Genomic DNA, 25,942 nt, shown 5'->3' with positions numbered 1-25,942 from the left:
TTCCAAAGCTATACCAATGATGGATATTTTTAGTATAAAGAGAAAATTGATAAACCTAAGCTCAAAACAAGATAAATATCTTTGTAGACCAAAATAGAAATAGAAAATTAAAGTGTTTTATTGAAATGAAGTCTTGACCTGGGTGGGAGTCCTAAGCTCTGGGACTGAAATCAAGAAGCAGTGGTTAAAGTGTGGCTTCTGTGGGGCCAGAGGGCAAACACTGGTGTAAAATGAGATGGGAGCCAGCCTCCCTGTTCTGATGCCAGGGACAGTGAGGGGCTGCCAGGGACAGTCATGAGGAAAGGCTAAAGAAAGCTCATGCTGGCTTCTGCCTGGGCTGTACGAAACCACTGGGTTGGTGCACATGCAAAGAGGGACAGCAGAAGTAAGGCTCAGAAGCACATGAGGAACTCTTATGCTAAAGGACATACTGAGCACCATCAACAGCTAGAACACGAAATCATTCATTAGACCAGTGTGATGACAAGGGACACTTAAAGCTCTAAGGTAAGAATTCCACCTATTTTCAATAAAAAAAAAAAAACAGAAAATAGGAGGAAAAATGGAGTTCTATGCAAGGTAAATTTAAAGTCATGAATAATTTTAAAAACCCAGTGAATGGAATGAACCTCAGGTTGGACACAGTTGGAAGGGTGGGAGAAAGTAGCTGTAAGACATAGCAGCTCCTTGTGTATGCATGTGTCTTTGTTTATGGATGACTTGCTTTTCTAGAATTTCTGTAATGAAATGATTTTGTTAATTTTTAAATATACAAAAGGAGTACACGATGTGCAATTTATCTGTCATAGCAAACTTAGCAAAAGTTTCATTTACTCAAATAAAATTTTAATTAGTCAAGCAAGAATTCTACTGAAAAACTTATACAATAGAGAAAAATTAGAAATTTGACTAATAAATTAAATACTGTAGTGACCATAAAGTGGCTGAAATTTCAGAATAAAGATCCCTTAAGTAAAATTCTTTGCCATACACAAAAAGACCCATTTGAAATAAGTTCCTTTCAATAATTCATTAGCACAGCAGAGACAAAGTACAGATGGTTATGAATGGCACACATAAGCACAAAGGTTGTGTATATTTAAATATGGATGTGTCTCTGTGTCTTTGGCGAACACTCAGGTCAGAGGGGCCAAGCTTCTTCTGTCAGGTCAGTCTCACGTTACTGTTTAACTTGACGACAAGATCGTAGTAGATTGTAGTCCTTACTGTCAGTTTGCTCATTCAACATGTCCAAATAAAACAGAGTTGCAGGGATAAATCTCCAGAAAGAACTTTTACTTGGCAGTAGAACCCAAGAATAGAAATGCAGTTGGAGGCATCCATGCAGAAGTCACAGTGGCCTCTGGCATGTCCAGAAAATGGATGGGTGGAGTCTTACACAGCTAGAGAAACCTATACAAGTTATTTGGATAAAAAAAGTTTCATTGAAACTTGCAGTGGATTGCAGAAGCTCTGATTGGCATGTGACACCAGGTGACTATGCAAAGCTCAATTGCAAGACACAGCCAGCTGCTCCATTGTCGATTGCTGAGTAAAATACTGTAGTCTTAAAGTTAGGTCAGGTGGTTTCAGTGGATTGGTTTTAAGAGAAAGTTGCTGGAGCGAGTATCTGTGACCTGTGTTGTTTTTACTTCTGCAGTTCCACTCCATTTTAGTGGAGCATAACAGAAATGATTCCATTTTCCACAATAGTAAGATTATCTAGATAATTTTAGTATGACTTGTTGTATATTAGACTGATTCGTTTCTTACCTCTGCTTCCTTCTTGTTGACACCTGCATTTTATGGTACTTTCTTTAGCAGTATTGATTATTGCAGTATTTCATATAAGTGACATTTCGAGATGATTGAAGATTGCATTAAATATTTTAACCTTTTAACAAATAATCTTGAATATGCACTCTGAGGACAGAGTTTAAACTTAAATGTTTAAACTTTATTCTAAAAGACTAATAGGTAAACAGCAACTTTTTGAATAAAAATCCACTGAAGATGGAATTTTAATCATGAATTTAGCTTTCCTCAAAGACCTAGACTATTTACACAGTGATTACTTTGTGCTGTGCAGAAGCCTCATGATTTACTTTTACCTTAATGGGGGTCAGGTCATAAGATAACTAAATCCAGTGAGGATTTTCCTCAGCCACAGACTTAGGAGGTACTAAAGCCTGATCCTCTGGCGAGTACATGCTTTAGTGTCTGGGAAGAAACCTTTGTTAGCTCCTAGCATGCACCACAGACTTGATGTAGCCCTCTGAATAAAGGAGTGTTACGTGGCTGAAAGAACTGAATGCTTATTTCTTATGCCAAAACATGGCCAGCCAATTGTGACTGTCAGTTAAAAACATAAAGCATATTTTAATGCATGTTTAATGCATCACCTTCTGTCCTTTGTTTTTTTCAATTCTACGAAGAAGGTAGAAAATTAATTTTTTTTTCTATTCTAAGCGTCATTTTATTCCACTAAAATGTTTGGATACACTGCAGTATTTAATCTCCTAACTTTGTTACTTAATAGCTTCTGTTTTTCTGATTTTAATTTTTAAAAGATTTTCTTATGGCCTATATTAATATCATTGAAAAATTCATTAGCCTCTGGGAAAAGAACTATAAGTTATACCTTTCCTTTCCAGGAAGGAGCCATAAGGGGAAATTATCATTTCCTTTTGCTTTACCCCCATTCCCATTCCACCACTGAAAAATGAAACAAAATTCATAATTGGGGCCTGGAATATTCCATCTGTTCTGAGGTCACTAAGTTCTGTTTCCCTCAAGGGTTCTAAATCATACTCCATTAGTCTTGTTTTGAAATCTCAGCCCTGAGATGGGAGACCCCAAAATGGGTAATACTACTGAGAAAGTAATTGCAGGTAAATGATTTATTTTTTCCTGGTATAATAAAACTGTGAAGGCTTAATACTAAAATTCTTAAAAACATTAAACCAAAGCCAGAGAGTAACTAAGAGAACAATAGGCAATTTATAAAGTAGCAAGAAGTAGAGAAAAATAAATGGTGCTTAAAACTAAAGCCAAAGGGGGGATTTAAAAATAACCCTATAACTTTATTTTGCAAATTAAGCAAATAGTCTTAAAGCTGTAGCAGCACAATTAGAAATGTTCAGCTATTTAAGTTAGTTGCTGGTTAGTCCAAGGTTCTCTCACTGTACCCCCTGACCCTCTCGGTGGTCTTAAAGTTTGTTCTTCTGTCATCACCAATACCATAAAGGTCCTCTAGTCTCTGAAAAGCCCTGTGATCGAATGAGTTTGGGACACATCCCCTGGGAGGCCCTCAGAAGTGTTGCAGTGGGACAGGCTTCTGAGCTTGGTTCCGTCCAGCATTTTCCACACTCTACAGAGTTCTGCAGAATCTTCAGGGGTGAAGGGAACTCTTGGAGTATTCAGAAAGTGAAATGTTGGTGGAACAAGAGGTTGTAAACATTGGCGTAACTAGATACATCTTCCAAAAGAAGATGAAAACACAGGACTAGAACCTGCTCTTTGATGTCCACAGGCGATTTCTTCCAGGACGTCCCCCCCAGATACCAAATTCCGAGATTGCCGAAGCCCCTATGTAAAAGGACACAGTGCTTAATATAGATACACGTATCCCCCCATTTTATTGCTAGATCATTTTAATACCTAACATGATGTAAGTGCCTTTTAAATAAGAATTACACAGTTGTATTATTTAGGGAATAATAGCAAGGGGAAAAGTCTGTACATTTTCAGCACCAACACAACCATCAGAAGCCTGACTTGATTTTCTGTTTGTGGTTTTTTGACTCCACAGATGTGGAACCTGTAATACAGTGGCCCAGCTGTATTTCTCTGTGTCTTTAGGGAATCAGCGTTACCATCATTGAAAATAGTTTGGGCTCTAAAAGAACACTAAAAATGATTGGTTCTTTTTACACTGATTTGTACTAATATTGCTGATACCAACATAAGTAAACTCAAAAGGCTTAATTAATGACATGATACTTGCTTTCCAGGATACTGTGATATATGAACGACTTGCAGAGACTTCAAAATACAAAGACATTACCCTAAAACATTTGGAACAATTTGCTACAGAAGGTGAGTATTCTATCGGAATAAAGCATAATTAAGATACAAAGAAATTATATCTTTTTGGTACCTTACAGAACTACTGTTCCTGTTTTAGAGATTCCTGAAGTAAGATATCAATAAGTGTGTTATTAATAAGTTGGATTTTAGTATGTCCTATTCCCACACAGTAGTTTTATTTTACTCTCTTAAAACTGTATTTATTAAAACATTGACAGTGTCAGCCTCTGTGTTCTATATGCTAGGGTCTGCACATATGCTATTAAGAATGGATTTTCCTTATATCTCAAGTTAGGAAAAGAAACAAGAGGAATACTACTCAGCCATAAAGAATGAGAAATTAGAGTGATCCATCGGAAAATGCATGCATATTGAAGTTATACTCTTGGGCTGGTGATTTAACTCAGTGGTCTCGGTGCCTGCCTTGCAAGCTCAAGGACCCGAGTTCCATCCCCGGTACCAAAAAAAAAAAGGTTATACTCTTAAGTGAAATAAATAAGTCACACATGTATAAATACTAAAGTTTCTCTAGTGTGAAAAACTATAATTGTAAATAAGATCCTAGTGGTATAATTGACAATGTGAAATAGGAAGAAAAGGGCTAAAGGTATAGGGGAAGTGGGAGGGGTAGGGGAAAGAAAATAAGGGAAAAGAAAAAAATATGAGAAAATGGAAATAAAGTTTTTGTAAATAGGGAAGGGAGGAGCGGATGAAGGGAGGCAGGGATAAGGGAAAAAATGAGAATCAAGACCTGTCACGTAAAGGTCCCAATGATGAATATAACTGTACTATATACCTACAGTATACCAATAAACTCAATGAGAAAAAAAAGAAACAAGAGTCAAAGAACTGAGGTTGTATTCTAAACTGAATAAGAGGAAATAATTAAACCTATATGACTATTAAAACAGACATTAAATTTAGTTACAACTCAACATGTTTTATTGAACCCCTACCATGTGCCAGGCTCTGTGGCCTCCCCGTCTGTGGTGAACAAGTTTAGCCCTGTCCTGCAGGGCTGTGTAAGTCACACAGTATCCAGTCCAGGGAGATGATGTAGATAAAAATAAAGGAAGTGAGGGCTGTTAGACATGAGGGTCAGCTACTACAAGAAGTTTTAGTTTTATCTCTGACCTTGACAACAGTGGTGATAGGTGTATTTGAATCTCCCATCTCAATTTTTACCTGTTTCTGCCAGAACAGTAGCTCATGGCACCAAGCCTGACCTGACCCCTGATCAAATCTTTTTTTTTTCTTATGAACCCAGGTTTTAAAAGATAGGAATTAAAAAACAGATAAACCAAACAAACAAACAAACAAAAACCACCATGCCAGATAGAAATTAAAAGGGGTTGGGGTTTTGAAGAGCAGGGACACAAAGACCTTTCTCCTAGTTCACCAAAGTGTAAGAATATACCAGTATACAGGGTTCAGCTCCCTCTGGTGGGCTTGGAAGGTGGCCTGCTCATCACACAGGAGGACATGGTTTGGTCTGGTCCAGTTTGGCCTGGTCTGATCTAGATCGACTAAGGAGAAAGAAGCTTGGAGCATCTTCCTCCTTCCTGCTTGTGATGTTACAGATATTCTGGCTTTTAGATTTGATTGGTAAATCTAATTCCATTTTAGATTCTTGGCCCATGTCTTCACTCCATTTTTTTTAGCATGGGCTAAAAGACCCTTCTACTGTATGGCTACCCTCAAATAAGTTTTCCAGTCAGGTTTCTGAAAGAGAAAGATATGTCCTAACATGGCCACAGATGCAAGTCCCACTCTCAGTGATCCAGCAATAGAGAACCCTGTGCATTTCATGGAAGATGGAATTCCCTGGGTATTTATGTCCTGTCTTTGCTTCTTGCTCCTGACATATTCCCCTGAACATTATTTTATTTGATTTGAGATCACAAGGCTTAGTGTCTGGTCCTGGTCATAATAAGTGTTAAATGATTTTGCCTGAGGGTATTGTTTTCTTGGGAACCACTTCCTTGCATGGCTAACAAATGCTTCTGCCTCTTCCTTCTTCCAACCCAGCTGCTTTTTCTGGCTGAGAATGAAGGGAATTACAAAACTTATGAGCATTGAGCACGTGGGGGTGAGGGGTTAGGTCACCTCAGAGATCAGCTTTGACACTTTTCCCACAGAATGATTGAGGACTACTCTTTTCTACTGCTATCTTTTGACTATATTTAACTTTTTACCACAAATTTATAATAATAAGGAGAACTCTGTGTCCCTAATTTCAGGAGCTTTAATTTAATAGAGGAGACCCACAAGAAAAACCATGTCAAACACTGTACTCACACAGGAATATTTGGGGGAGTTTTATCTGTAGAGTCTGATTAAGAGGACGGTACTTCAAAAAGATGATTTTAGATGAGGATTTAGCTCAGTGATTCTGCCACCTCCCTCACAAGTGCAATGTCCTGAGTTCGATCCCCAGTACCAAATAAAAAAGATAATTTTAAGTACCTAGTTTTACAGTAGCTACAAGGCAAACAGTAAAAGGGAGTGGAAAAAGATGACCATGCCTTGCCATTCTGAGGTTGATCTACGTTTCAGCCATACTTTGGGGTTTTGGATCTCATCCTGGGGAACAGTTGGAAGATGTAAGCAAAAGAAACACTTGGTAAGATTAATATTTTTGCAAAATCACTAAGTGGGTACAGGAATGGGTTGAAAGAACTGAGAATTAGAAGCAAAGTGCCAATTTTAAAAGCGAGGGGAGCACTAATAGATATTTTATACTAAAATTTTGTTGTAATTGAATTGGACTTGAACAGAGTATTTAAATTGAATTAGTCTTTTCAAGATGACTTTTTGTTAACTAAATAATAGAAACATCAGACTTATGAATAAAACCTTTGATATGTTGAGAGATATGTGCTGCATTTTGCAGGTTTGAGGACATTATGTTTTGCTGTGGCTGAGATTTCTGAGAGCGACTTCCAGGAGTGGCGAGCTGTCTACCAGCGAGCATCCACATCTGTGCAGAACAGGCTCCTCAAACTCGAGGAGAGCTATGAGCTCATTGAAAAGGTACGTGGCCAGCTATTCTGATCTGCAGATAGTGTGGTCTCCACAAAGGTCCAGTCTTTGCTCAAGGGACTCATGGAGTAAAAAGAAAACTATCTTGACACAATTTTTACTATTGATTCAACTCTGGTTGCCTAAACATTAATAATCTTAATGTGAGTTAACATGTTGCTGAAGTCTCTGGAATTAGGCATCTGTGTACAGATCTTCATGCTAAGATTGTGGATCATGGTTTGGCCAGTCTGGCTGGTGTATTCCGTGGGTTCTGCATTCCTGTGAACATGGAACACATGTGCACTTAGACTTAACGTGGGTATACAACACGTAATATGAAACAACGCATGGTACAGCTTGGGTGACTCTGGGACTAATAATAATCAGTATGGAAATGAGTAGCTCAGCCATTGTATTTATTATACTGATATAGCACTGTCCCTCATCATTTCTGTTTCGTGTATGTGTGTGTGTATGTTGTTTTGTTTTGTCTCGTTGTATTTTGTGTTTTGAGACAGGGTGTCCTTGTGTAGTCTAGACTAGCTTTGAATTCGTAATCCTCCTGCCTCCCAACTACTGCAACTGTTAAGTATATGCCACCACATCCCTCTGTCATTTCTGCCATTTTTATAAATATCCTCATTTTACAGATAAAGAAACCAAGGCTGTTCAGCCGTCAAGTGGCATATGTACTGTGTTTGGTGCTGTAGCAATAGCAAGACATCTTGCTTCATTAACTAACAATGGCAAACATTTTGTTACAGTACTTACTGTGTGTCAGGTGTAGCACTATCCTCTATTAACTAAATTAATCTCCTTATGGTGTGGATTATCCCTAATTACAGACAAGGAGATAAGGCAACAAAGAAGTTAAGTAATTTGACCAAGATAACACAGCTCAAAAGAGAGTGGATCAGGCTTCTCTTATTACAATGTTCATGCTCAGAAGCATTCAAGTGCCTTCTCTCTAACCTTGAACTTTCCATTGAGTAACTCCCCAGTTACCCAATTCCTACAAGTATACTTGTGTTTGTACAGAGTACAATCAAATAAGTAGATGAGCTACAGTTCACCTGATCTTGCTTGCAGGCAGATGAAGACTGACATTTGTTCCTGCTTCCTCTGGCTAGGAAACCTCTACCTCCTGTCTTGAAAGGAAGCTAGTACCACAGATCCCTCCAGGGACTGTTTCCCCTCCTGCTCTGTGTGTGCCATCCCCTTTATGTGATACTTTATATGCATCTAGCTGCAAGGGGCTTTTTGTATCATCTAATTTTTTTAATTTTGTTTTTATTGGTACATGTTTATGGTACAGAATGATTACACTCACTATAGGGAGTGAATCCATGTATATAACTCATCTTAATTCTTTTTCATTCCCTTTCTTTCCCTCCCTGCTCCCTTGATGTCAAGACACCCCTTCCCTTTTGCAAAAGATCTTGTCTCCCTTTCCTATTATCTATATTTTACCTTCCTCTTTATTTATACTTTGAGTTTCTCACATAAAAGAAACTGTGATTTTTAAGCTTCCTGTCTGATTTAGTTCACTTAACATTATGGCCTTAAGGTGCATCCACTTTTCTACAAATGATTCAAACTTAAACTCTTTGTGGCAGTGTCGTACTCCACTGTGTATAAATATCACATTTTCTTTATCCATTCATGTGTTGATGGACATATAGGCCACTTCCAAGCTTTAGCTATTATGAACTGTGGTACTGTAAATGTGAATATGCATGTGTCCCTGTAATTAATGATCTTAACTCTTTTGCGAAGATACCTAGAAGAATAGCCGGATCATGTGGAATTTCTAGTTTTAAGGAATCTCCATACTGATTCCCATAGTGTTTGTGCTAGCTTATATTTTCACCGACAGTGTAGAATTCTTTTCCCCTGCAGACTCACCAGCATTTGTTATTGTGTATTTGATTACTTAATGACAACTGTCTTTTCCAGAGCAAGTTGGAATCTCTGTGTTGTTTCAGTTTGCATTTCTCTAATGGTGAGAAGTGTTGAACACTTTTTCATATATTTATTGTTCATTTGTACTTCTTCTGAGAGGTGTCTCTTCATCTGAATTTCCCATTTTTAGATTGGGTCTTTTATTTTGGGGCATCCATCTATTTTTGTTGTTGTTATTGTTGTTCTTTGTATATTCTAGATATTATAACCTGCCCAAGGTGTAGCTGGCAAAAAAAATCCCATTCTGTAGGTTTTAGCTTTACGTTGTTGATTGTCCCCTTTGCTGTGCAGAAACTTTTTAATTTGTTATGATCCCATTTGTTGATTCTTGATGTTATTTCCTGTGCAGGTGGAGTTGTTTGGAAAGTCCTTGTCTATGCCTGTCTTCAAAAGTTTTACCTAGTTTTTCTTCCAGAAGATTGTTTCTGTTTTAACATCTATATATTTAATCCATTTTTATTTTAGTTTATTACGAAGTGTGAGGTATAAGTCTAGATTCAACCCTCTGCATGTATCTAGCAGTTTTCCCAGCACCATTTGCTACAGAGGCCGTCTTCCTCAGCATAGGTCCATATATCTGTTTTTGTCCAGTGTCTATCATGTAGTTGTCACGTATAACTTCATTTGCCATCTTCCTGTCTCTTCGATACATTGTGATCATGTTGTGGGAAGAAGTTTCTCACTTTATGTTATAAACCTCACACTGTGCATCTGTGATATTTTCTGCAGGGGAGAAATCTACATATATAGGTAGGTAGAGGTCATACATACCATATGTAGATTCAAATAGATAACTTCTCCTTATCACTGAACTTAAGTTTCCATTCTGCTTAGTTCCAAGAAGATGTGTGATATCATACATAGTACTTTGCAACCTACCCACAATTTTAGAGGTATACACTTACACAGAGATTATCGATTGACTTATTGAATTTCAGTATCTCTCTCTATTCCCTCCACTTTTTAACATATTTATATGTACTTGTGTCTTTGAAACATCATCTGGTAAAATAAAGTACTCTGAGCTGATGAGCATAAATCTCTTTTAATCTCTCTAACCAGTCATGTGTCTTAATGCACGCCATTGATATTCATTTTTAATGTTTTGCTTTTCTTACTCTTTTAAAAAACTTTTAAAAATATTATCCTGTTTGAAAATGATTTTCTTCTTCCTGTCTCCTAATTTACACAGCCTTAATATGATGTAGCCTTTCCCCCATGGTAATGATGCTGAATTAATATACACCAAGAGACACTAAAAGTGTATTTGAAAGTGGAGTATGAGCGTATTAAATTGAGGCACAGTACAGAGGATTCTGGAGCTGAATAGTTAACGTGCCTACCATTATTACTCTGTGATTAAAAATCTATGACTTGGGGCCCGGTGATTTAGCTCAGCGTTTCGGTGGCCTGCCTTGCAAGCGCAAGGACCCGAGTTCAATCCCCGGTACCAAAAAAACAAACAAACAAACAACAACAAAAAAAACCCCTATGACTTTCAGCTTTTAACTGAAACAGATATTCAACCATTTTGCCAGAAGGTGGCAATCATGAGTTACGTTGAAAGGTAAATTGTGGAAATCCATTGAAAGTATATGTATTTTTTAGTTTACAAATACAGAAACCTCCCTTAAGACCGCCTCTTTTTAAAAATAAATGAAATGGGGAATTGATAACTAATTCATCTTTACTTTATGATGCAGGCAATCTTACTTTTCTTGAGAAATCAAAGACCCAGGAAGGTGAAGCTCTTGAGCCCCTTTCATACTGGCCTACTCCAAACAAGAACCTGTTTATTTATTCTTCTTTATTCCTAAAGCCAGGTTTTCTTTAATTTGCTTATTTAATTAACTGAAATATGCTAGATATCAGGGCTATGGGCACAAACGAGGAAGACTGGGCCTTGGCTTCCAGTTGCCCAGTTCTGAACAAATTCCTTCCATGAGGAGACCTGGCAGAGCCCAGAAGAACAACCCGCAGCCTGAGTCTGGAAGAAACTTTTGGACAGATGGTAACTTTTGAAATGAGCCTCAGAATATTATTGTACCAGCTTAAAGCAGAAGTCTTTTTAACAGGGAAAAAAGACAGAATGACCCAAGGTTCTTGGTAATTGAGCTGGGTTTTGTTTTTGGTTTTGTTTTTGTTTTCTTTTTGTTTTTAAGTCTCTGCCAACCCTGATCCTTTAAGGACTGCAGGGTTTTTAATATTTTGAGAGCCATAGCCACATCATTGTACTGTTGGTCAGAACTTCTGCTCTTTGTTAGAATCAGCTGGGGTTAGTTAGTGTTCAGTAGAAGCCATGGTTTATTGCCATTAAAGCCAACCTGCAGCCCGAAATGGAGCTTACTGATAGAAAGCATTGCTAGCATAAGCAAGGCCCTGTGCTCAATTCCCCACACTACCAAAAATTTTGTTTAAAGAGAGGCAAGAAGCAAGATTCAACCTTCAGACCACCAGTTCTGCGAGCGTGTCACCCTGGCTTTAAATTTAGCTGTTACAGTCCCAAGGTTCGTCCAGTTGGGCTTTTTATTTACCTACTTGAAGCATGTAGATTTTACAATCTATTTTTGTGTGTGTTTGGAATTTTATGTAGATCACATTATTGGACTTAGCATATAAGACAGTGAATTTTTAAACTGTGAGACTAGTTTTTAAGTAAAAAATTTTCCGAACAGCATTGCCAGAACAATAATGCATATCACTGATGAAAGCATAGCTGCTCTAGTTACAGAGTGAAGGGGTACGGGGGTCCCCAGCCAGCTGTCCCCTCCGCCTCCACCTTGCCCTCATGGTGGTCCGTGAGGGGCTTTTCACAAGGCTGGAACTCTGCTGAGCGCTGTTTGAAAACCATATTACGTTACATCTGTTCGTGGACTTTTTAGGAAAATGTGCTTCACAAAAAGATCAGAACGTCATTGTGGTGTCATACAAGACATTTCTGAACATAGTTTCAATTAATGATAGAAAGTGCCATTGACACAGCAATGATAGTATTACATTAAAAACATTCCAAGTCTGAAAGATTTGTAGAGCTTTCTGTAAAATCGGAATACTTTAATAGGTTACAAAATAAGTGAAAATTTTACAGTATGATTAAAGTTGTGTTTTTAATCCCTGCTGTCTGTCATTCTCACTTACCCTTCTAATATTTGTTCAAATTTATAATTCCATTCTTAAAATTTATTTGAAGCCTTATTTGGGCATAATAACTCCTAGTATAAGCTGCGAAAAATGTCCAAGTAGGCCAAGAATATCCCAAAAGAGATGCTGACATTTGTGCTTCAGTGCAGTGCTTTCTTACTTTTCTACCCTGTATACCTGAGCACTAAAATATGCTGCCCTCACCTGCAGGGGAGAGAATGTGGGAAGTTTGCAGACATCCTCCGGATAGTATTTTCCCTCCTGACTGTCATTGTTAGAGGAGAGGATTGGAGACCTTTAAACTGATTTATCCAAAGTACTTATCACATTGTTAAAAGACTGGATTGTTTGGACTCCAGCATTTGCATTTGTACTGTAAACTTTTCAGAATGTTTTTTTTAGAAAGTAATTCTGATGCTATCAGTTGTTTCAGGAATCCCTGGCGCTTTTTTTTTCTGTTATAATATACAAAACTAGGAAAGCCCGACTTGTTCAAGAATAAAAAGCACACATAGTTAACATGCACACGGAGGATTAGAAGCATCCCAGACACTCATCGTCGTCCTGACCCACTTAGAGAAGGAGCATCGCAGCTGCACCACGGGTGCTGTGGACAGTGACACTTCCTAGTGTCTCTTCGTCACCACTTGAGAGAATTTACAGTTGTCTCATTCTTCAGATGACAAACTTGGCTTGGCCTGTTTTTGCCTTCCTTAACCTCATTCTTTTGAAAGACAGTGAAGATGTTTAAGGTCATCATTTTAGCTTATGAAACCACTTCTAGCGCTGGTCTCTAGTTTTAAAAATAAGATTTTGGGGGCTGGGGATTTAGCTCAGCAGTTCGGTGGCCTGCCTTGAAATTACAGGACCCGAGTTCAATCCCCGGTGCCAAAAAAAATAAATAAACAAAATAAGATTTTTTAAATCTCAAATTAAAAATTCATGTATTTGTATTTACTCAGGAAGAATTATAGGTAACAAAATAAATGTTTCATTACCAATGGGTTCTCAATTTCTCACCTTCTTACTTTGGTCTGTCATTTTAATTTTATTCTATCATGATTCTAAGAGATATTGTTGCCTCATTCATATATGCTAGATTCCTTTGAAAATTGATAGTACAGAATGCTCTGCTCCTACTTACTTATTTTATAGTTAAACTATTGATTGAGATATTAAGGTCATAGTAAATACAATTTTGAAAACTTTTATATTGCCTCAATAGAAAAATGGAATTATATCTTTAGCACTGCATAGATTATCTACTAATAGCTTCTGTGTTTGTGAAAGCTGATGCTTGATCTTGAGCATTATAGAAAACAGTGTGAGACATAACACCTCTATAGATTTATCATTGTAGTATTTTCCTGGAAGTAAAATTATTTTTCTCTTATTATAAGGTATAGATTGGGAAATACCATATTTAAAAGTGGAAACCTTCCCCAGTGCTTTTATCTGTTAAACTCTTTGAAAAATAGATTACAGGTCAGAGAATCATTTCAGAACTGGCGAATGAAACCAGAATGCTCTAATTTTAGCATCCTCCAGCTCTCCTTTGATCAGATAGCAATGTTGTGTTTTACACACACTGTGTAATTTATAGTTAACATATATTCTCTACTAAAGCTTTGTGAGAGCAGCAACCATAATTATCATATTCATTATCATATTTCCAACACTTGACTGCCTGGTCTGGGTTAATCATTCAATAAATATTTGATGAATAAATGAATTATTTGATTAAATTATTCAGAAGCTGGAGCTTAGCACGTGGTTGCTTAATGAGAGCCTGATCCCTGATACTGAAATAGTTCATGTTTTCTATGCATTGGAGGCTTTTGTATCAAATGTGTAGCCATTAAGGAACTAATTTAGGGATATGTTAAAAGGAGCTGATAATTTTATGGAATGCATTCTTTAAAAGTTTAGGCTCATTTATTTAAAATCCTCACAGTTTCATGTAAATGTGAGAACATAAAAAGATTCAACAAGAAATGAGCACTAGTGAGTGGTAGGCTATGTTCTGGGTTCTGGGGCTTAGGGTATGAAGGGCAGAAAAATTTCTGCCTTGGCTTTAGTGGTGATGGATAAGCAATAAACTTTGTAAAACAAACAAACAAAAAGTATATATACATGTATATAATTCCTGGTAGGCTTAGTCCTACACGCACTGAGATAAGATACTTAGAGAGGACAGTCAGACAGTGATCACAATATTTCCTTTACTCCTGCACAAATATGATCGACATTTTTCAGTTGTTTTAAGACTGCCTGAATGTGGTGTAATGTACTTCAGCCATTGTTACACGCAGTGTGACTAAACACAACAATGCAGCGCCCTTTACAACATGTGGCAGCAAATGATTTAGAAGATTCCTAGAGAAATATAAAACTTAATGGAAAACAGGACGTTTCTTGAACATTTATAGCTGCCAACTTCACAGGAACTTCTGTATTACAGTGGAATAATGCTTTTGCAGATAAAACTACCACATCTATTCTTAGTAGATGCAAATATCACTTTCATTTGTACTAAAAACAAGATGAAACTTTACACAATGTACTGGTGATTTTTGTCGGTTAAAATTCTGGTTGTTACTTGTTTTTTCTGTTTGCTTCTGAACATTTACAGTTAGCCAGCTCACCTACTAATCCGACCTGCTACTTTTCAGTGTGTATTAATGTCCAAGTCCTCTACCCTGGTTACTTAGTTCAGGAGCCTCATTAGGGTTCCACAAGGTGATCCATTTGGCTAAGCAAGAAAGTGTTAAAAGATTCTGTGTCACTTGTTTTGTCCCATTTTTATGAATTTTTGCATTATATTATATAGTGCACATTATTAATATTAACAGAACTGTTATATGAAAATACAGCTGTATCAGAGGTAAAATAGTCAATATTTTTACCTAATAAACTAATCTAAAAAAGTTTGAGGTGAATGACATAATTTTATCTCCAGAACAACCCTATTAAATCAGGTATTATTAGGTTTATCTTTCTGTGGTGGGAATTGATTCTTGGTATTATTTGCTACAGAACATGAGTCTGTGAAGGTTAGAAGTGCAAGAATTTAAATACAGCTCTGCTTTAACCCCATTCGTCATGTTATCATCTTGTTTTAGAAGAAAGCTAGAATATATGCAAATAATTAAGAGACTTGAGAAATAAAATATAATCAGGTTTGATCATTAGATCAGCACTTGGAAGAGGAGACATTGGCATACTCGGGATTCCTCCATTTAGTGATTGCACAGTCTTTACATACTTTATGTAGTATATTCTAGTTTTTTCTAAAATAAGGTAAATCATGTTTTCAATGATTTCCCTTAGTTTGCCTTTAGAACCTTCATAGAGTCTTTAAGATTTTCTAATTTATCTCTAATTACTTGCTCCTCCCTCCCAGCATGATAGATTCCTCCTTACAAGCACTGCATGGTAGACTTTCCACACTGAGTATTGCTGTCTTCTTGGATAAGATGAATGTGTTGTTTTTGCAAGCTACACCCTCTTCTTCTCAAATTCTGATGCCTTTCAGCTGGGTGTGTGAATTCTGGCCTTATTTGCTAAACCTCAGCCTTGTGAGTTCAAATGTGAATTCTGTGGTTCAAAAAGTACTAAATTGAAACCTTTGTCTTGGACATGGAAAAATCAACCTGTTGCGTGATATCTTCAGGAACAGGCCAATGAGCCATTCCAATTTAATGCTTTTGGTCTTTATCTTTGTCAAAGCAGTCCAGCTCACTGAAAGGAAATATGGTAGCATGTTATTTTTTAAATAAAAAAACTATATCATATATTAAAAGATACTCAGAAGAAAAGAAGATTAAGAGTAAATGCTGGCCAGTGTGTTGGCCCATACCTCTAATCCCAGCACTCTGGGAGATTGAGAAAGGAAAACTACAAGTTGAAGCCCAACCTCAATAATAGCAAATTACTGAGACCCTGCCACAAACTATAAAAATAAAGAGCTGAGTTGTAGCTCAGTGTGAAGGCCCTGGCAATTTCCAGTATCACCGAAGAAAGAAAGAAAAAAAAAAAAGAGTATGCTGCTCAGCAGAATACAGAAAAGCAGAAAGCCCAGCAGGCTGGGAGAAGCAGTGTTGTAGAATGGCTCTGAGAATTCCACAGCACATCCAAATTCCAGGACCAACACATTTTAAAGCTGAATAGGATAATGACAACAGTACCCTCTTAACTCATCTTGAAGCCATCATTCTTCCTACGTCATCCAGATTGGCCACTAGAAATATTAATCTAAGTCTTTATCTCCCCTTACCATTCCCCAGCAGATACCCTTTGCCTTGGGAACCCTGATTATACTATACAGACTGCAACTTCCAGTCCAGCCTTATCTGCCTCCCTACCACACCTCATTGCCTTTATTGTTCTGGTAACAACTTAATGGTAACTTCTCAAACATGTTTGGCTAAATCTTAATTCATCATTTAGGACCCAAAGTCAAATGTTAACTCATAATAGGTAGAATGTTTTGTTTTGTGTTGAGCTGTTACAGACTAAGTTCCTGGGTTTCTTAGGTTTATCACTTGTGCGCACATAAAAGCACATGTGTATAACATACAGTATATGATTTTCAGAGTAGCATATCACATATAGTAGTGTGGTTAGTTCGAAGAAGGATTCTTTCTCTCTGATAATCCATCTGAAATTCGGGGTTGCAAAGAGAGGAAAGACAACTGGGACCAAGACTGGTCAAGTCCAGGTAAGAGACAAGGGTAGGATTTGTCCTAAGGAGTATCCAGACCAGTCAGTCAAGAGGGAGCCAAATGCAGAGGCGGGAATCTCTGCCAAATCTACCACTGCCTATTTTTGTAAATAAAGTTTTATTGGAACACAGCTTGATCCATTTGCTTACAGACTATCTTTAGCTGTGTTTATGCTACAGTGACAGAATGGAACAGTTGCAACAGGGAATGTATGACCTAAAATCCTGAAGTATTTACTGTCTCTCCTTTTACAAAGGGAGGAAAAGTTTGCCAAGGCTTCTCTACAAGATCAGTTCTCGTAGATCCTCAAGCCAGTAGTATAACCTTGTACATTCCAAGGCCACCTGAAATCTTTTCAATAGAAATTCTGGTTGTGGGGCCTAGCAGTGTATTACTGAGACCCTCCAGTGAGTGTGATACCTGCTAACATGTGGAAAAGACCACTTTGGATTCCTGGCCCTGTGACTAATTACTCAGGGCTTGATAAAAGCCAGGCTGGCAGAGTTTAGAAGAAACAAACGCTCATAAAAGGCAAAGAGGAATCCAAAAAATATCTAATGATGCTTTCCTAAATGCAAATTCTGTGAAAGAAGCAACTCATTATTGTATACTCAGGATCTTTCCCAGAACTACCTACTCATTGTGTGCATGTGCTTGAACATTTCTGTGTATTTGTAAAGGAGCTAATTCCAAAGTGGGAAACTGGGGCTTGCATGTGGAAACAGAGAAATAGGTACCCCTAGTAGGAATGGCTCAGGACTGAAGCTGAAAGAAAGTATTGTCAAAGACTGAACAACTGAGACAAATGTTGAAAAACCTGGTGATTTGAATAAAAAAATCACTTTTTTAATTGGTATATGTTTTCATAGCTATTGACATCCATCCTGAATAACTGGCACATATACATGACTTATCTTAGTCATTTTACGAGTTCTCTCTTCCATTTTATCTGCTGTACTTCCCATTTGCTCCTTTGGACATGTCCTGATTCCAGTATGTTGTTCTTACCATCAAAGTTTGGTCATACCTCTCTTCAACCTCGTTTAAGTCATTAATGCAAAAAAAAAATGTGAAATGATTAGCAATGTCATATCTTTTCTCTGCCCAGGAGATGTTAGTTGCTTCTTAAACTTCCTTCATAATTTTATTTCACATTCAAATGAAAGTTGCTATATGTTACCACTATTTATCCACTTTTTACTCCAATAGCTAAATTTCTCATACCAATATCTATCTTTGTCTTTAAAGAAACTCCTGCCTAATAGCCCATGTGATAGTCTGAAGCTTGAATGAATGAGTTTCTTATGCTCTTATCATTTAGAAGCATAGCACAAACTTTTTAAAAATATGGTATCATCAGGCTGGGGATTTATGCGCATTGACAAAATTTTTGCTAATATGGAAATATAGATCACTTTGAGGTTCTGGTACTTTGCAAAGTACACATGTATTGGAAGAAGGAACACAATTTATAAATCTATCATAATACATTTTATAAATTCTGTGATGTTTTACTATATGCTACGTGAAATTTTTTCTCTTCCCTAAGGTAGAAATTTTACATTTAAGTATTTTGCATTGACAAAATTTTTGCTAATATGGAAATATAGATCACTTTGAGGTTCTGGTACTTTGCAAAGTACACATGTATTGGAAGAAGGAACACAATTTATAAATCTATCATAATACATTTTATAAATTCTGTGATGTTTTACTATATGCTACGTGAAATTTTTTCTCTTCCCTAAGGTAGAAATTTTACATTTAAGTATTTTCTGCATATGTTGGAAACCTCTGAAAGAGAACAGAATATTATCAGAGGCTTTACTGGGTGAATAAATATTATTTCATGATTTTTTAGTGATAACAAAATCTGTATTGTGTCAGAGAGTCATCAGCCTGAAACCTTTGTAACTTTTGACTTCGTGACATTTGGAAAGTAAAATTGGTGTTTGGGTTTTTTTTTAATTCCATAAATGCCATGGGAATTTTATCATGTTTCAACACTTTCTGAGTTTGTGATTCCCATAGTGCCCATTAGTGGCCATCTGGGTAAGGTAATACATATTTGGGATGAAATTGATTACATCCCAAGCACTCTGAATGTTATGATCAGGAAAAGCACGCAAAGTTCACATCTTTTTTCCTAATGATCTCTGTGTAGCTAAAGATATTAATTTCCAAAGGCAGAACAGCCTCTCACTCAAGATTGTAATCTCACAATAAATGACACTAGGTTAAAAGGAAAGGAGTCCACAGGACCTTCCACTAAAATTAATAAGTGCTGCTCTCAAAGAGCTCTTAGGATAAAAGAAAAATAAGGTGACTCTTGAAGCACAGTGCTTCCTTTATATGCATTAAGTAGGCCCATTGTGACCTTGCTCAATATTCAGAACTTTTTAGAAATTCCTGTTATCATAGCCACCAACACATTCTCTGTTAACCTGCTTAATAGTTTTCTTTGTATACCTTGTTGGCCCTGTGTCTTTGGTCCTTTATATGTATATTATTTGCTTGGTTTTACCTATACAAAAATCAGATGCTTTCCTTCTTTTAAATACAATTTCAACATTCTCTGTCTAGCAAAGTCATTTTATTTTTATAAATTTGTGTACAGTAAGGTATATCTATATACTTTCTGAGTCATTTCTCCCCTAGAGTAAGAAAATACATGGATATGTTTTTGTATTTCTAAATATTTTTTGCCTTTTATATTATCTAATTACCCCAGTGTTTTGTAAAATATACTATTAAAAATTCTTTTTAGTTTAGGAAATTTTGAGGGTTTGAATTTCTAAACTAGTTCCATGATCATTATAAAACCATATCATGCCTTCCATACAATACTTTAAATTCGAACACAGCTACATCCTGATCCTCTCTGGGATGTGAGCCAGAATGATGTAACTGCAAATATCCTGAAAGTAGCTGAAAGAACTGATGGGACCACTGTCTAAATGTTGAAATACAGCCGTTGTGATACTGATATAGTTAACGCTGACCTGTTCTTCCTTTTTTTTCCTTGAACTTCTTGATGATAATTATACATCAGGTTATGATAGATTTCAAATCTGTTTCCCATTAAAGGTAATAAAATAATACTCTCTTCCTGAAGGAAATTTCCCTTGCTGTTTTATATATTATATACTAAGAAGTCATGCATCAAGTGTATCTAATAGCTGTTCATATTATTTGGAATGTATTGAAAAGAAAATGGCCTAGATTACAGCAATATTTTATAATATTTGAATTTTAGATTTTGGTTTTGCTCAGTTGTCATTATCTCACTCAGTAAATAATACTGAATACTGACTCAGTACTATGGAGATAATGAAGATGAACAATATTTGTCCCTATTTTTTAGCGAACTTACTGGAGTCACACATTTTAAACAGCTAATCTTGAGTCAAGTTGAATATTCCTTATCTGAAATGCTTGGGACCAGAAGTGTTTCATGAATTATGTTAGATTTTTGGATTTTATTCTGTACATAATGAGATACCTTAGGAATGGGACCCAAGTCTAAACACAAAATTCACGTTATTCATATAGCCTGAAGGTAATTTAATATCATAAATATTCATATTTTATTGTACCTATGTTTTTACTACCACCTGTCGCATGAAGGTTAGGTTTGGAATTTTCCACTATGATGCCATGTCCATGCTGTAAATGTTTGCAATTTTAGAACATTCTGGTTTTCAGATGTTCAAGTTTGTTCAACCTATATTGTAAGTTAAGATGTAGAAAGATAAGGAAACCTCTTTCTGAGCATAATAGGAGGGAAAATTTTTGTTTTAAGAAGTACAGGAGAACTAGGTCTGTAGCACCATGTTGGAACACTTGCCTATTGTGCGCACAGTTCTGGGTTCAGTCCACAGCACAGCAAGCAAAAGGAAGAGAGGCAGAAAAAGAAGCAGTAACTTTTGAATTTGGCTTTACAGGATGAGGCAGCTTTCACTAGGCAAGGCAGTGAGGGATGCATGGGAAAATCTATACATATAGATCTATAGATACATGCATACAAACACCTAGCCTATGCCTGCCTATCTGTATGCCCATGTGGCAGAGACTGTTCCCGTCTAATTTAATGTTCATTCCCATTCTCCTCCTTCGCTGACTTCTCCACTGTGGAGGCTGGGAAAGCTAAATGCTCATAGTTAGGGGTGGCCATGTAACACGAGACGTAGTCTGGCCGACTGGTCATGTTGGGAAACATGCCAAGAGCTTTCAGAAATACTTTTGCTTTTCAGATAAGAGACAGATCCAGTTTGTATTATCTCCTTATTCTCACTCTCAACATGGTTTATAATTATACCAGTGGCAACCATTCTGAGACACTGAGAGAGTGAGACATGACTGAGCCAGAAACCTAATGTTCACCACTGCCTGTTTCAGTCCTGCTTTGTAGGGAAAACTAAACCTTCACCTTGACATTAGTAGATTTCTCTAATAATTACATGCAGGTGTTTCTGTTACTAATACAGATATAAACCACACACACACACGCGCGCGCGCACACACACTTATTGGACCAAGATGGTGTGTGGAGAGCAAGTCTATTGTAGCCATCTTGCCTACGCTGTGTTCTCATTTCATGTCTGTGTGCTACCTTCCTGGGATATTTCAAGCTATTTCATCTTTATATTTCTTATGCTAATCTGTAGTCAGCAATCTTGGATATTATTATTGTAACTATATTAGTGGGCCAAGATCCATGCCTGTATGAGAGAGTCAGCTCGCTGTTGAGTGCATTCTGACTGCCCTGCCCACCAGCCATTTCTCCATCACGCTCCTCCACAGGCCTCCCTCTTCTCTGAGATCCAACAATATTAATAAACCCACAGGTTCTAAGTGTTTTATGTGGAAGGAAAAGTTTTTTGTCTTTCACTTTAAATCAAAAGCTAGAAATGATTAAGCTTAGTGAGAAGACACATCTAAAGATAAGATAAACTAAAAAGCTCAGTCTTTGCAACAGCTAGAATGCAGAAGAAGAGATCTTGAAGGAAGTTAAAACTGCTTCTGTGGTGAACACAAGTGATAAGAAAGTGAAACCATCTTATTGCTGATATGACAGAGTTTTAATGGTCTGGATAGAAGATCAAACCAGCTACAACTGGCCCTTGAACCAAATCCTAATCCAGAGCTAACCCCACTTTCTTTAGTTCTGTGGGGAATAAGAGAGGCGAACAAAGAAAATATGAAGCATGCAGAGATTGCTTCATGGTGTTTAAGGAAAGATTCCATCTCCATAACAAAAAGTGCAAGGTGAAGTAATAAGTACTGATGGAGAAATCTCAGCAAGTTATCCAAAAGATCTAGCTAAGATTTTGTCATCTAGGAAAAAATCAAAATACCAACATTCGCAGGGGTTAGAGAGGAGCCAGTTTTTAAGTATATCTACCTACTTTAATACCCTTCAGTGAGTGGATTCATTCTTATGGAAAAGATACTATCTAATGAGCAACAGAGCTGTGATACTCTGACCTTCCGTTGCAAATGGGGAACAGTGTGAAAAAGACTCCTCATGTTCTTTCCTACAGAGAATAATGCTGTCACTTTGTTTATTGCTCTCTGCCTCATTATTTATAATTGTCTCACGTGTATCCATTCTCTGACACAGCATTAAAGTATAACTTAATAGTATTAGCATATATCCTTACCTTTTTTTAAAAGGGTCAACAAGATTGCTTCTTCACTGTGCTAATCTTCTATTATTTTGTTTTATATTATGTTTTTCTTAGTCGCTGCCTGCTCCCTTTTAACTGACTTTTTATTTCTCCCTTTTGTGTGTGTGTGTGTGTGTGTGTGTGTGTGTGTGTGTGTATTTAATCCATTCTTTAGCTTGGGGAAACATAAAGTAAGATAGCTTTAGGGAGCCTAGACTCACACAAAAAAATACTGGACGAAAGTAAAGGATTCTCAAGAGAAAAAATGTAGTGGGATAGCAGGAATTTATACCAAAATCAATGAATTATCAGTAAGTCTCTGACTTTAAAACAAATGCATACTTCAATATTTTTGTTCCTAAAGAATCTGGATGTTTATTCTTAAACATTTTACCATTTATTTCCTCCAGAATCTTCAGCTACTTGGAGCTACAGCTATTGAGGATAAATTACAAGATCAAGTGCCTGAAACCATAGAAACTCTAATGAAAGCAGACATCAAAATCTGGATCCTGACAGGAGACAAACAAGAAACTGCCATTAACATTGGTGATTCACTTAAGTCAAGTTTTAGCTCTTTGTGCTTCTTCATGGGTTGATAGATTTTAATAGATGGATTTGAGGCTTTTTAAGGTTTGATATTTCATGATTCTAGATTTATAATGTTATCAAACATATCTATTTACTAATGCCCTCAGTGCCCTTTGAGTGGCAGTGGTTTTGTGTACAGCCAGGCTCTCACCTTGCATCCCTGTCTCCACACAGTTCATGCATAAGTGGCGCAGGTAGCTAACATTTCTGCAGTTGTCTGAAAATTCGGACACAGGGCCTGTGACGCTGCACGTGTGTATTGACTCTTGTTCATATGATTAAAGGTTGTTTTTTTTCAGAGGAAGGAAAAAGGCTGCCCGTTTTCATTCATCCTAGAGTCAATTCCAGTTTTCAGAAAGAGTGTCTATTAGTTAATTTAGACTGCATAACAGAATATTACAGACTGGGTAGCTTAAACAACAGAAATTTATTTTTTCATATTTCTACAGATGAAACATTCAAGGTCAGAGTTCTTGAAGAGTTGTTTCTGGTGAGCCCTGGCTAAAGACAGCTGCCTTCTTGCCACGCCTTCACATGGCCTTTCCTCTGTGAGCATGCATTCCTGGAGACTGTTGTTAGGGTACCAGTCGTATTGCATCAGGACCCTGTCTTAGTCCCTTAGTGCCGTGTAACAAAATAAGCCTGTGGCTGATAGTGGGAAGCTGGGAAATCCAAGGTCAAGGCACCAGCAAATTTGATGTTTGCTGAAGTCTTTGATTGAACCTGCTTTTTGGTTCACAGATGGTAGTTTCTAATTGTGTCCTTCTGTGGTAGATGGGACAAGGCAGTTCCTGAGGCCTCTTTTGTAAAGGCACAAATCCTGTGACAGCAGTGTCCAGTCACCTCCCAAAACCTCTGCTTCCTGTTATGTCACATTGGTAATAAGAGATCAACACACAAATTTGGGGGAGACATAAGCATTCAGATGATAGCAGGCCCCACCCTTATGACCTCATCTTCAAGACCCTGTGTCACATCGCAGGTGAGGGCCTTGGCATATGGAGTTGAGGGTGGGATAGACACAATTCAGTCTATAACAGAAATCTTACTGAAAACAAAGTTCATAATTGGTATTGCAAGCCTGTAGCACTAATAATGTTCCAAATTTGCTCTTCTACATTGGGTAATAGTAGACAACATGAGCACAACTTTAACTGCCTGATAGTCAGGCTGTATGTTGTATAAAAACTTCCCGCAAAATTGAAGAAACCATTTTAGGAATGTTTACAACAAGAAACCACATTTTTGCAAAGTCACTTTAAGTATTCTTTAAATAAATTCAGCTAATAATCCTTTAAAACAATGTTAGAAGTCAGCCTAAAGTGTCCTATAAGTACTTACAGGATATATAAATACTAGTAAATATAAAACTGTGCTACAAATGCATAGTAAATTGATATTAATAGAAAGTTAATTTATTTTAGAAAAATGACAAATTTATTAACACGCAGGGGGGAAATCATAGGAGGGTGATTATCTTAAAAATTAATTTGATTTTAAAACAAACTGTAAGCCATTAAATTTACACGCTACTCGATTTGTTAATTTTGATCATAAAAGTTATCAGTAGTGTTAGTAACCAAATGGAAAGAAGATGTATGAGAAGGGAATTATGGTGAAATGCAGAATGCATTAGGGTTGGGAGACCTGAACACACAGGTAAATGATGAGACTACAAATGGAGAACGTGTGGCAGTGAGCAGTGATGTGTAAGGAGACGGAATCAGAAGTATAAATGATGTAGGATTTGTAATCATTATTAATGTTCCTATGGAGAAAGAGGTACGGTGGTTTCTGGTAACATTTAACCTTTAGAATCTTAGACCATGCTCATTCCTAAGAAGGAGGGAGCAAATGGCTGTAGTGTCGCCAAAGCTAGATTCCAGGTAAGTGCCGTGAATACGGCAGGAAGCAAAAGAAACCAAAATCTCCGTCCTTTAGGGAAACATACGATAAAGCAAATGAGAAAAGTGTGGCGTATATTTGCTGGCAATGATTGCTGTTAAAAAAAATAAAATAAAATAGGGGATCAACACTGGGCAGAGGGATTCGGTTTTCCATAAGGTGGTCAGGAAGAGTTCGTGGAGAAAGTAACATTTGAGGGGTGACCTGAAAGAGGAGAGGGGCTCATAACAGGGTGATAAGGGCAGAGCTATGTTATGTTGCAGAGAAAGTGCACATGCGCAGGAGTGTGAGAGCCAGTCAGGGTGGGCCGCACTGGCCCTGTGCAAACTTTGCATTTACTCTGAGCGAACGGGGAAAGCATTGAATGATTCTCAGCAAAGGAAAGACGTGATCTGACTCCCGTGGAAACGTCACTCTGGCTACCAGGCTGAGACAGGACTTGAAGTAAAGGCAGTGAAGAGCAAGGGGGCCTGAGGGTGGGTTGCATTGATCCCGGGAGGTGTGCTGCGGCCGAGACCAGGTGTAAGGGTGAAAAGTAGCTGGGTTCTTCTTGAACCCAACAGGATTGACTTAATAGATTTAATGTAGGATAAAAGAGGAAAAAAGGAATCACCGGTAGCTCCAAGGCTTTTGGCCTTAACAACTGCAAGGTTGAGGTGCCATTAACCAAGATGAGGAAGGCTGAATTATACTAGGTTTTCTGGGAGGGGGATCAGGAGCCTGGCTTTTGGATAGACTGAGTATGAAATGCTTACTTCCTACCCAGGTATCAGCTGTTAGGGAGGTAGTTGGTTATGAAAATCTGGAGTTTAGGAGAGGGATCTGAGCAGGAGATGA

The 25,942-nt window shown here is 37.4% G+C and overlaps 1 protein-coding gene across 1 annotated transcript in view; it reads left to right on the top strand.

The window, feature by feature from the left end:
- The window catches only part of Atp8a1 (ATPase phospholipid transporting 8A1), a 222,484-nt gene that overhangs the window by 115,914 nt on the left and 80,628 nt on the right, over nucleotides 1-25,942 (top strand). Inside the window, exons 23-25 of the mRNA XM_010625163.1 lie at nucleotides 4,014-4,098; nucleotides 6,983-7,122; nucleotides 23,020-23,158. Coding sequence (XP_010623465.1) covers nucleotides 4,014-4,098; nucleotides 6,983-7,122; nucleotides 23,020-23,158 — 364 coding nt within the window. The remainder of the gene's footprint in view (nucleotides 1-4,013; nucleotides 4,099-6,982; nucleotides 7,123-23,019; nucleotides 23,159-25,942) is intronic.

Source organism: Fukomys damarensis, unplaced genomic scaffold, assembly GCF_012274545.1.
Source record: "Fukomys damarensis isolate Sample0158 unplaced genomic scaffold, DMR_v1.0_HiC HiC_scaffold_35, whole genome shotgun sequence".
Lineage (NCBI taxonomy): Eukaryota > Metazoa > Chordata > Mammalia > Rodentia > Bathyergidae > Fukomys > Fukomys damarensis.
Note: the sequence above shows the minus strand (reverse complement) of the source record. Positions and strands in the feature narration are given on the sequence as shown.